The sequence below is a fragment of the Clupea harengus genome, chromosome 11 (assembly GCF_900700415.2).
Source record: "Clupea harengus chromosome 11, Ch_v2.0.2, whole genome shotgun sequence".
NCBI classification, from domain to species: Eukaryota; Metazoa; Chordata; class Actinopteri; order Clupeiformes; family Clupeidae; genus Clupea; species Clupea harengus.
Genome location: NC_045162.1, coordinates 17,904,550 through 17,916,729, shown reverse-complemented (window position 1 = coordinate 17,916,729; position 12,180 = coordinate 17,904,550). Strand labels below are relative to the sequence as shown.

Sequence of the window (12,180 nt, the reverse complement as noted above, 5' to 3'; positions counted from 1 at the left end):
AACTTAACCTCCCCCCCCAACATGAGATTTGCTTTCTCTGGGTGTTTTAAGGGGACCAGGCTGGGCGATTCTTATCCCCCTCCCTCTGCTTGTCTCTTCCATGAGCTGTTTCATCCTGAGGGGATGGGGGTGGGGTGGGGTGAGAGGGTGGACATGCCAGCTAAGTATGGAGGGAACCGTCCCCCGAATTAGATTAGAGAGCTGCTCCATAATCCGCCTTAACGTAGCATGCCCTGGTGCATCTCACACACCATCACATGTAAGTGTGTGTGTGTGTGTGAGAGAGAGGAAGAGAGAGACTATCTGTGTTTAAATGCATGTGTGCACACAGTCAGAACCATTCCCCATGTCTCACAGTTTGTGATCATATCTCATTTCCGTGATCTTAATGTTAGACAGTTTTACAGTCCACATGGTAAATGGCAGTTCAGTGTAGAAAAGGTGTACAGGCAAACATAGGGATTATGTTTGACAGATTGTGAGACTTGAAAATTACACTAGATCCCTTAGAAGGGCAGCCCCCGTGCAACAGCAGCAGTCACAGAGGTCTTTGATTGCGATGCCCTCTGGTCTTCTGATCTCAGAGGTTATCTGCTATGCTAAATCAAACAGGAACAAGACTGAATTCAACACCAGTAGTGCATGAATGGCGTAATCCACCCTCGAGGCCAACAACTACCACATAATATAAATAAACTTCAAACTTGCATCTCACTATTTTGTAAATCCTAGATACCAAATATCCAAAGTATTTACATTAATCACAGTGGTGTGTTGTCCTTATGGTGGTAGTATTTATATGACCATGTTTAATTTGGAGTGACCGTTGGTGTACTCAAGAGCGAGGTGAGGTCAAGACTTGGCTATAACCAGCATGATCTTTATCATTTGAATGCCTTGGACGGAGAAAGAGCTGCATGCTTTATTTAACAGATGGGTGTTGATGAGGGTGTAGGCAGCATATTTGCAGCACACGCCCATGCCATCCCCCACCTTTCCTTTCCTTTCTCCCACTCTCCCTTTTTTCAAAATAAAGCTAAAAACAGCTCTGTGTTGCTGGGCTCATTTGCTCTGATTAAATGCATATGTGGGCGAGACACACAGCCACAACAACATCCTCCATAACAAACTGTTAAGTGAGCACGGATGACTAAGAAGCCATGGAGAATCTATGGGAACCACGTCCTCCTCACAGTGCTCTGAGTGTGCTAAGCGCTAACACCAGTGAGTCAGCCTTGAAGCTATACAATCACTGCTGAGACACAGACATCTGTGAGATAGACCCAGTGCTTTTGCCAACAAGACCCACTAGCATGTGACTCTGTGATGTGAAGTTGGCCCTAATTACTAGTTCTGCTTGTATGACAGCTTAGCTTCCCTTTCTGAAGACTTAAAAAAAAATAGACAATATAGTGTGGCCCTCACACACATCCCCTGAATCCACCGTGATCTGGCTCAGTCACACATTTATTTTCTGCCTTCCTGAGTGTGAGTGTGTGTGTGTGTGTGTGTGTGTGTGTGTGTGAATGAAGGTGAGGAAAATGTGCCGCCGGCTTCCTTCTTTGCTCTCATGTAACGCAGGAAGGAAACGGGCCTCGCTGACATATTTCACTGGGGGCTTCCTGCAGAATAAGTATGATCTGAGAGTAGGGACAATCTGGCCACTCTGGAGGTATAGAGACACTTCCTCTGCAGCTGACAGGAGTTCTGAAATCACATCCTGAAGAATCCACCCCACCGCCCACCCCACTTTGCTTCTCCACCCAATGACACACCAGCCACTAGATTCATCATTTACATTGGTTCTGAATATCTCACTGAACCAACTGCTGAATTGGTTGAAGGATTTTAAGTACAACAAATCTACAGTCTCTCTCTCTCTCTCTCTCTCTTTTCAGATTCTTCACAACTGACATGCCGTACATGTGTGACAAACTAACTGATATTTTGGTCCAAACAATACTTGAAATCCCTGTGCAGGCAAAGTCTTTACTATTTCTGGAGATTTTTCTTAAGCTTTCTACAGTATTATCCACACTCAGAACCAGTATCTAGTCTTCTTTCCTTACCTGCAAAGCTTCTGTTAGACTCTTCCTGTGTCCGTTCACTATGGCAAAGGGTTTCGTCCTCTCCAGAGGCTTGCCTTTTCTTCCATGGTGATGGTCATCATTGTCTGGGATTTCGCAGGAAAAAAGGTTATTTTTAAGCGCTGCATATCAGTGACCATCAGAGGTGTAATGCTGTGACCTGGAAACATGAAGTCATTATTAAGGTCATTGGTCCCTGAAAGTGGCCACCTGCCCTTTGTTTTAGTTGGATATTGCTGCGCAGCCCTGGCAACCAGTGGCATGAAAGCCATTTGCACAGTTTCACTGCGGAAAACGTCATCATGACCGCATCACATGCCCTGGATTCCATCATGTTGTCACAGTCAGGTCCAGCATTCAGTTCAAATAAAAACTACACCCTCAACATCTAGGTGACTGATGAAGCTAAGCTGTTCTAAAATGTTAAGACATCTTATTCAGATGTCCTAAATGGCATTAATTCGAGGAATTTAGAGGGAGCAACATTAAAAAGTGGAAATCAGCTTCTAGCTGACAGAAAGACCATGGGATAGGATAGCCGTACAGCACTGACCTACTGCATACTTGGCTCAGTTACATACATCATTAATAAAGACATCTTGGCATGTGCCCAGAGACTATTAGCTGATCAAGTTGCTTAAGTGTGTGTGCATCAGACAGGCCAAGCTAAAGACTGAACAGAGTCTTTGGGCTAATACATGTCGGCATGCACTTGGATTGCTGTGTGTTAAAAGAAGGCAGCTGGCCACTGGACATGCCTAACAAAATGTGGTGGTCCGGTGGAGTTTTTTATTTAGCTTTTTACGTTTTCATTAACTGACTATCATATGCGATACATTTTGGGAAGCAGAAAAACCTTACCAGCAAGACAGCACATCCTTTGTCGAATGAAATGCAGTATTTAGCTAAAGTAGCAGAAATATGTTTGTTTGGCATGATTTGACAGTAATAACCCTGGGAACACTCGTGCCATTGTTGGAGCGGGCCAAACGCAGTGCTAATGGCTTCCCATTATCCAAAGCTGACGCAAGCTGTGACTTGACAGGGACCCAAAGGGCCCTGCGTAAACTGAACACCACTGTTACAGACCTGGAGTGAAACCACACAGGTCCCATAAGGTAAGAATAACAGGGTGTGGGGAACCTGAAGGAAACTCCATACAGGGCGTTTTTTTTCTTTCTTTCTCATGGAGAAAACTCCAAATAGTGCCTTTTCCCCGTGGGTGAAACCACAGGCTATGAATCTTAATGTGTCACTGACAGACTCCCAACAGACCAATAACAGATACATGCAAGGTGTCGGTGTCAGTGCCAGTGCCAGTGAAGAGACTGAGCAAGCCTCTCACACACATCTGTTCTTGGTCACAGCTGAACTAAGGCCACTCACTCAATCACAACGAAGTGTGTGTCACTGACAGTGTAACAGAGGGCAGCTGTTGTTATGGTTATGACTGGCTGTGAGTTGGTGAAAAAAAGCCTTGTTACAACTGTAAAATACACAATCACAACATACATTTCTGTCAGGGCGATTTTTACAGGCTGACTTGTAAGTTACTTATGATGAAGTCACTTCAAAATGAATATGCAAATCTAATGCAAATGGCACATATGGAGCAAAGACCTCAAACATTCTGGCCGCTCAGGGAGAATGCAAACACCATGTGGTGACCTGGTGTGTAAAGCACTGGCTAGGATTAGGCCACCTGAGGCAAATGTGGCCAGCAGCAGGCACTGGGCCGCCTGTCTTACAGGTAGGCTACTGATCCAGACAGTGTTCATTTAAATTAGGCTAAACTGTCTAGAGAAGTTACAATATAACTCATTACGCTGTTATTAGCAGTGTTACCAAGACATTTTGGGTGAAGTATCTTCATTTTGTATCTAGACAGACAGACAGGCACCATAAACAAATAACTCATGAGTACTTTCAAAGAGTTACAAATGTGTCTTGTCATACCTGAATGCAATGCATGGCTCGTTGCTGAACTTGTATTTCGCTGTGAAAGGGTCTCCTCTTTCGACTCTGTAAATATACTAGTGGAGGTGTCTGGAATTTCCACATGTACAGGCTGTAGCGCTTCAGTGTCATTGAAAAGTTCTAACCGGCTCTGCGCAGGTAACAGCACTGTCATGGATAGGGCACCTTTCAAAAAACCGCAAGGGCTACCCTGAAGTAATAACACAGTTAATAAGACACGAAGTGGGAGCACTACTGCGCAGGCACTAAGGCTCATAGTTGACGCTTTAGTGATAGAAACCAGTGTCTTCAAAGTGTCAATCTTCTGGTCCTGCTCTATGTCCACTCTAGACCCCACTGCGGGTGCTTGTCCGGACTCCTTATTCTACACAGGTGGAACTTCCATGGACTCGTTGAACCAACGTAGATGCGCCTGAGTCCTTCTGTGTTAGAGGCCAAGTGCAAAATAAGCTGTCCGCACAAAACAACGTCCACGAGGCAGCATACAACTGTACCTACCGGCTCTGTTCACACGAAATGTCACATTGTGTGGTCTGACATTAAAACCGCGTTTCGTCCGAGCATGGTTACACAGCTGACGCATACGACAATCCATTTGCTCGTCCAAACGACAATGAAGTTACTTTGTGTCCGATCCCATGTTCAGGTTCTCAGGTTGCCGAAGTTAAAATTAATTTCGATTCAAGCAACATCAGCTCTGCCAGTGATGTGAGGACTCGGTGAACACTGTTTACTCGGATGGTGTAACTGTATTTTGCTGCGTAGAAACCAACTAGGCGGGATTTCCTCTCGGCTTTTAACCCTTTGCCATCCTGGAGGTGGCGTCATGTTTCTGGTAGGTTTTACTTTAGGGTAGGGTATAATTTATCATTAGCCTACTCAAAAATATCGCAATAATTTTTTCAAGATAATGAATGAAAAAAAATGCAAACACATCATAGCAGCGTGTTTCTTATCCTTTGATAGATTTCTTGGCAGTTTTCCAGCAAACCAGCATCATCTTAAATTCATTTTGAGAGGTGCTTGAAGACATCCTGATGTGCAGAAGTTATGACTACACTGTGGACTGAACTCGGCCAATTGTAGGCTAGGCTTTGTTCAAGTGCAGGAAATTATCTATTGTTTTCATAACAATAAAACATTCTGATTGTTTACCTATTTAGATTTGATATACTGTTACAAAATAAACTTTTCACAGAATCGTATTAATCCATTAAAAGCCTTCAAACACATTTGAAATACTTCACATTCAATTGGAAATAATAAAACTGACAAGCACACAAAGGTAAAATTGTTCAGCTGTTAAAAACTTTAGTCAACATAATAAACATCTGTATCGTTGCCACTGTCCAATGGGTCATGCTGTCTGCATGGAGCACAGGCATAACAGAACTGGTCCAGGTCTCTCCAGCACTGAGGGCAGTAGACCACTCCACAACCAGGTCCAGGGCAGTCCATCCCCTGCCCTCTCCTCTGACGCTCTCCACACACACAGCACCACTTCAGGCCCAATCGCTTTATCTGGACAATCAGAACTGAGAATATCTGAGAAGAGGGAAGGGATGTAAAAACAGGAGGAGGGGGATGGAAATCAAACTTAGGAATAGCTTTTGGGGCTGTGTTGACCTTCCTGTGACACCTTTCCTGAGAACACTTTATGTCCTCACCTTTTCTGGAAAAGTTACACTTCCAAATCATTGGACACTGATTTACATAGTGAGAACCATGGTAGATGATCAATTCCATGATCTGACTATGATTTTCAAATCTTGTCTATTTTCACATCACTAGGCCACTGCACCACACCATTATGACTGGCAAGGCTTGCTGTACCAATGTATCACGTCAAAAGTTCTGGACACTCACAGACATCTGTGACCTTTGTGCAGTCATTAGCTTTCTGCGCTGGATATTGACAAACATCATGCGTTTCTGTATCTGCAGGTTGTAGAGGAACAGAATTCGCCTCTTCTCTCTCTGAGCATGAAGACATCCAACACACAGAGCACACAGAAATGGGCAGACATTAGATTTCAGAGAAATGTATGATGGTAAACAGTATGACAGTGATTAGCAGTACGCTCTATGTGACTGTTTATAACTTTACATAGGGTATCGGTGTCCCAGACAAAGTATTCTTTTCACCTTTTTGATTCCACTGACATTGACAGCCACATAATCTCCCTGAAGCAGGTTAAGACAGCTGCAACTGAACCAAAGCTAAAGGCCCACACTCTTGTGTGGCCCTCTTTGTGCATTTCAGCTGAGTTATTATCACACTTGAGCTATGGGTAATCCTCCACAGAGAACTGCATGAATGGAATACTGGTAAGAACAGTAATGACACACACGCTGATTCAGGACGAAGGCATGACAGAGGCGAGGGTAATTCCCCCCTGCCCCCCCCCCCACCCCCACCCCCGCCTTCAGAGAAAACACGTGCGCACACACACGCCGGCATACACCGGCAAGGTCTACACAGAATACAGTTGGCTTAATGCTATTACAGTAAGCCCTTCTCAGCTCAGTGCTACTTTGCTGGATGCTGAGGAAGAAAATGCATTTCTTACAGGATTGGAGAAATCCATCTCCCACCGTTCACCCCATAAATATATAAATTTAACCCAGAGGTGCATTGCTTGTTATGCAATAGTTAAAATATTATTTTGTGGTATTCTTGGCAGTGTTTCAAATGGAGGACTTAGTGGATTGTGTCTGTATAGAAGTATAAATCATTTTTCTTCATTTTGAGTAAGTTAGATTAAGTGGCCACTACAAAGTGTGCTCAATTGCTCAATACAAAGTGGATTTATCCGGAAAAAAAGTGGAAACTGCAGTTCCCAAATGTATGTCGAAGAAAATATCTGTGAGAAGAAAATCAAAATGAATCCTATGTTTGTTTTCTCATAGCTACAGTAAATCATATCTTCATAAAAAAAAATCATATTACACAACATTTTTTGACTGTTTTTGTTTGTTTTCATCAAGAGGGATGTAAAGGACTTTTCTGTATTTGTTCAGACTTTCCTGTGCCAGGACTAAAAAGGTTACACCATAATAAATATTCTGCTGTTGGAAAGGCGGGCTTGATAAACATGCGTTGACCGGGAAGCGTGCCAACATATCCATCTGAGAACGCAGCCGTTGCTTTTAACAACCTCTAACCAAAGGCACATCAAAAACATGCAAAACATTGCCACAGCAGCAGCATCTATTGTAATGTGTTGGAAAATGTCATCGCATCCTAAATGACAGGAAAGTAATTTTACTAAGTGGAATGAAATGTTTGTTTAGGGACAATGATGTTAAAATTTGTGATCTGTAAAATGGAGGCCACATCTGTGTTCATTCATATTTCATGTGGCCAGTTCTGTTAGCCATATATATATATGTACATACAATCATAGAGGGTGTAAGTTACAGGATCCTACAACAACACTGTCACTTTAGTGTGATCTAGCAGCCAGTCATTTTGAATCCATACACAGTCAATGAAGGTAACTCATTGATGGTAAAGCTGCAATTAACACCCCATATCAAATGTGAGCCCCATTTTTCCAACAGGAAGCAACAACATACATTGTATTATATATAATTTTGGTTAAAGGTGTTTGTTTTCATTTGGGATGAAAGCAATGTAATGTAAATGTAAATGACTATGTCACTGACATACGTACGTAACTCTCTCACCTTGGGGAAATAGAAGGCTGCGATGACCCGGCGCAGTCGGTTGCTGTACACCTGCAGGCAGCACATGAGGGCCATTATGAGGAGAGGGACAATACTCCACATGTACTCCTCCCAGGTCAAGGCATGAGGCTGGGGCAGACAGTCTGCGGACATGAGTACATTTCAGCACATCAGAGGGACACAAAATATGAAATGACATGACGCTGCACTGACACTGACCAAAACTGAATAATTAAGTCCACCTGTATGTGACTGAATTGCTGTTAGTATAGTGACTTAATAGATTTCATGAAATGGATCAGTATACATTTCAAGTCCTTTCCAGTCAACAAGTGACTAGAGAACGTTTTCTGAAAATACTATGCATTCATATCTGCTAATCTTATGTTGTGTTTCTGACACCAGCAGATGCAGTGACAGCTTGGCTGGCAATTCAATTGCTGAGTTTCACTGTCAAAACAGTGTCATTGGTTTTATTTATAATGGCAAATAACAGGATGTACAAAATTAGAACTCCACTGGACTCAGCTGATACAAATGGAGAGTCTGTTTTTAATATCCCATAAAAAGACATAACACAAGGCCACCTACGCTGGTTACTGGACTGCATATCCACACTGGAGGAGGTGTTGAAAGCGCCAATTGTTTTCCGCAGGATATTCGCCAGTATGGACTCCCCACCAACATCAATATCTATGTGGTGATGACCTGAGGGGGTTAAAATATCCCATTAGAAAAGAGTCATCTTTTATAATCTACATGCCAATTTATACTTTATTTTTCATATCTTTTCAAAAAAGGGATCTAGCCTGTTCTGTCATGTAGTAGATCCAGCTGGTAGTGTGTTGGAAAAGTGAGGATGTATGAATAATATATATGCACTCATAAACATAGTCTATTCCATATATTGTACTAATGTCAAGTCTATTCCATATATTGTAAAAATATCAAGTCTATTCCATATATTTTAATATTATCAAGTCTATTCCATATATTGTCAATCCAGAAACGAGCCCTACTCACTGGAGAAAGTATACTCTGTGAATGAGTGTCTACGGATGATGTCAAAGATATGATAAAGGATCCAGTCCACAGCCAGTAGCACACAGGTGAAGAGGGTGAGAGACAGCACCTGCAGCAAGCCAACCACCTGTAGAGAGAGTTATAGTCACTATCATTTACCATTCGTCAAAATGAAAAATGCTTGAATGCTTGAAAATGCTTGATAGGCCTGAAACTATATTTCTTCATATCTTCTAAATTATTAAGCATTTGAGAGGTTAGGCAGCAGTGATATGCAGGTGCTGTCATTCAAACAAACAAAAGTCAGACTGACTTTTAAAATTAAGAAAATGTGGAACTCTAAAGGGACAAACCACAAGCTTGAGCTCCGTTGGGTGGATGGAGAAGCTCCAGGGGTGGATGAAGTGTTTCTGCTCTGCCTTCTTCAGGGGTAAAATATACCTCTTACCCTAGAACAGCAGTTGAACTTCTCAAAAACCTTCAGTCATACAGACATGTTGCGCACATGCAGTGGTTTCCATATATGCAAACAAAATGAATGTATTACTTGGCCACTACATTTCTTTGACAATTACTATATCTTGACAAAAGTATACTTTCCTGGCTCAAAAGAATATGATGACACCAATGTGGAATATGGGACAAATAACTCAAAAGAATACGATGACATCAATCTAGAATATGGGACAAACAGCATCCTTACGGCTTTTCTCCTGCGTGCATCAATCTGCCTGAAGTATGTTGTAATGTAAATATTGTCGAAGCGAATATCCTGGCAGTACTGTCTTGCATATCCAAATGCACTTTGTGGATATTGAAAAACAGGAGAACATGAATGTTGCTGTGATTATAGTGTAAGCACAATTGAAAAAATCTTTTCATATGAACATTTATGCTGCAGTCGTCTCTTCATAATTATGGTAATTTAATTCAGCCATACAATAGAAACGTGAAACTTACGAAACAAACACAGCAATGACAGCAAAGGACAAAAGGACATGAACTAATTCCAACAGCTGGTCAACAACAGCCTTCTTCTCCTCAAATGTTTTGCTGAGTTCTGTGGAGAAATCCTCCTGAAGCATGGACAGGCCAAAAACCGATTGCTGCTCAACTTTCTATGCACAAAAAATATGGGAGAAGTGTTGGTAAATAACTGCGTGTTCTTTTATTTGATTTAGTAAAAATGATAAAGCATTGATATATCTATCTGATATCACAAGCAATTGTGTAGCCTTAATTATTTTGTTCAATATAAATATTATGACTATGTTACAGTTAAATATCTTACAATCTTAAATCCCAGGATGTGAAAACTATTCAGTAGCTTTTTGTTTGTCCCACAGTAATGTGCTGATGTAACGGTAATCTAGCCTCTCATCAACTGATGCTTATGGATTACATACAGGGGATTATGCAAGATAACACACAGTATGAACAACTAGAGGCAGGTAAGCAGATATACTGCATTCACAGTAGGTATGAGAGAGGAAATGGATTGGACCTGGAGGATCACATTAGTGGTGAACTCTGCTCCGAGTTTGTCTATGGACAAATTGAGCTTGTCAAAGGTCTGCCCAAAGTTTCCCTCCACAGGAATTTCATCTCTGCACCAAGGTGTCATGACTAAGGAGATAACAACAAACCTGATGTTAATCACCATGTGAAGAACTAGCACCAAACAGAAATAACCTACTGTTTTCCAAGGGTACAGGCAATATTCATGCAGTAAAAAAATGTGTGGAATTAATTTAACTGATTCATGGATATACAAATGGAATTTCATACAAATGAATAAATGATTGACATACTGTACTTCTGCAATTGTTAGGGAAGCTACAGTGAGACCTGATTCATGAGATGTATTATCAAAACAATCAACTTCTGGGCTCTTACCTTTCATGACATCACAGAGAATCTCAAATTTCATTGGCAGACAGAGCAGGTGGTTGATGAGAGGGACAGCAATGGTATTCATGCACTCTTGCCACTTGACGTCAAACCAGTCCCGGCAGCGTTCTATTCCCTGTTCCACCACATCTGCCACAACCACCATAATTGCAGTTGTTTAAATTGTCACAACATCCTGTACTTAAGACTTAAGGCAAATGATTGGTTACATGCCCATGTCATTATTACAGTGCTGAGCTCTGACACTCACAGTCACAGCGCATCATTGTTTTGGCGGCAAAGACTTCCTGAGTACTGTTGCCTGTGGTGACCAAATCCTGTTCAAAGTTGGTGTACCCATACCGTCCCATCACCTCATCTCTGATGCTCTGGAAGTTTCTAGTAATGTTCTTGGCTTCGCTCTGAAGCTCTCCAGTGTCGTCCTAAAATGAATGTAATGCTTTAACAGTGGATCAGTAACCAACTGGATAGTACATGAACAATGTGAGTAAAAGACAACAGCGGTTTTCTGTTTTATTACACATACCACAATCTCCTGGACAACTTGAACGAATGGGTCCATCACTACTCTCCACATAACTTTGCTGTGTTGAATCTGCAAGTCCATATTACAACCCATGGAGTAAGCCACATTCTGAATGTTGCGAGGAATGTTGGAGATGGGCCCTGTCAGAATGGAATTCATACACGCAGAGTTTTCAATAAGATCTTGAGTGATAACACTGAATAATGTTCAATGCAGATTTCACTCATGCAGTCTCCTGGCTCAAGACCTGTATAAACTATGAAACAAATCCAAGGGGATGAAAAAAAATAACAGGGATGCATTTTATTTCTTGAGCCTGCGCAATTACAGTAGGCTACACTTAAAATTCATAATTTACCCTGATAAAGACCAAAGAGGACAAACAGCATGAGATAAGCCCTTCCGTGAGAACCAAGGATGCTGGGGAACATCAGGAGGACTGAGCAACGGAAGCGTGTGGAAAACATTCCACCCAGAATGCACACACCTGAAAATTCACAATAAAGTTAGCCTTACTAAACCAGAATATAAGCCTGTGATATGTTTAGTGGTGTCTTACTATTTGAAAAAAGACTAGGCTACTCACCAACAAACACATAGCCAACAATTAATCTTTGACTGAGGGTCATCACAATGTTGTGCATCAGACCCAGATATAACCCTAAGAAAGAAATATTTGTGTGTTTAATCAAAATAGACGGCATCTCTTAAAATCTATGTACACTTTAAAGCATTCTTGCCTGCACCACTGACGATTCCAAAAATTGCACCAAACAGTTGCCGAGCCTGTGGAAACTCGTGAGCTGGACTGAACATGAACCTCAGAGCGAAGCCGGGAAGGATCCTCTCGCAGATTGTTTCGATGGCTGTCAGAAAAAATATCAATAAGAGAATGGGCCTAAATATAAACGTCATGTGCTATTCACGCTTACATGGTGTCTAAAAAGTGGTTGGCCTAAAAATAGC

At 41.8% G+C, this 12,180-nt stretch overlaps 2 protein-coding genes across 4 annotated transcripts in view; both read right to left on the bottom strand.

Annotated features, from left to right (window-relative positions):
• Positions 1-4,882, bottom strand: part of adam15 (ADAM metallopeptidase domain 15) — a 31,017-nt gene extending 26,135 nt beyond the window's left edge. For 2 of the 3 annotated variants that reach the window (XM_031575839.2, XM_031575837.2), the window contains exons 1-2: positions 4,044-4,881; positions 2,070-2,173 (exon numbers count right to left, since the gene is read on the bottom strand). In XM_031575839.2, coding sequence (XP_031431699.1) covers positions 2,070-2,173; positions 4,044-4,320 — 381 coding nt within the window. In that variant the 5' untranslated portion in view covers positions 4,321-4,881. Of the gene's footprint in view, positions 1-2,069; positions 2,174-4,043 lie in introns of all 3 variants that reach the window. The other variant, XM_031575836.2, reaches the window with a different exon arrangement.
• Positions 4,883-5,366: 484 nt separating this feature from the next.
• On the bottom strand, positions 5,367-11,861 carry dcst1 (DC-STAMP domain containing 1). Its single transcript, XM_031576531.1, has 14 exons — positions 11,801-11,861; positions 11,573-11,701; positions 11,215-11,354; positions 10,939-11,110; positions 10,674-10,817; positions 10,282-10,403; positions 9,738-9,895; positions 9,481-9,580; positions 9,131-9,226; positions 8,778-8,904; positions 8,346-8,462; positions 7,755-7,897; positions 5,931-6,041; positions 5,367-5,609 (listed from the first exon to the last, which is right to left on the bottom strand). The coding sequence occupies exons 1-14, from the start codon at positions 11,856-11,858 to the stop codon at positions 5,376-5,378; spliced, it is 1,851 nt and encodes a 616-aa protein (XP_031432391.1). The 5' UTR covers positions 11,859-11,861; the 3' UTR covers positions 5,367-5,375.
• Between the last annotated feature and the right edge of the window lie 319 nt (positions 11,862-12,180).

Excerpts from the sequence above, each read along its gene's own strand:
- dcst1 (XM_031576531.1), bottom strand. The coding sequence starts at position 11,858 with ATGCACAACATTGTGATGACCCTCAGTCAAAGATTAATTGTTGGCTAT. Across the intron at positions 9,896-10,281 it reads CCACTAATGTGATCCTCCAG|AAAGTTGAGCAGCAATCGGT; the intron begins GTCCAATCCATT and ends TTTTGTGCATAG. Across the intron at positions 6,042-7,754 it reads CAGCCTTCTATTTCCCCAAG|AGAGAGAAGAGGCGAATTCT; the intron begins GTGAGAGAGTTA and ends CTTCATGCTCAG.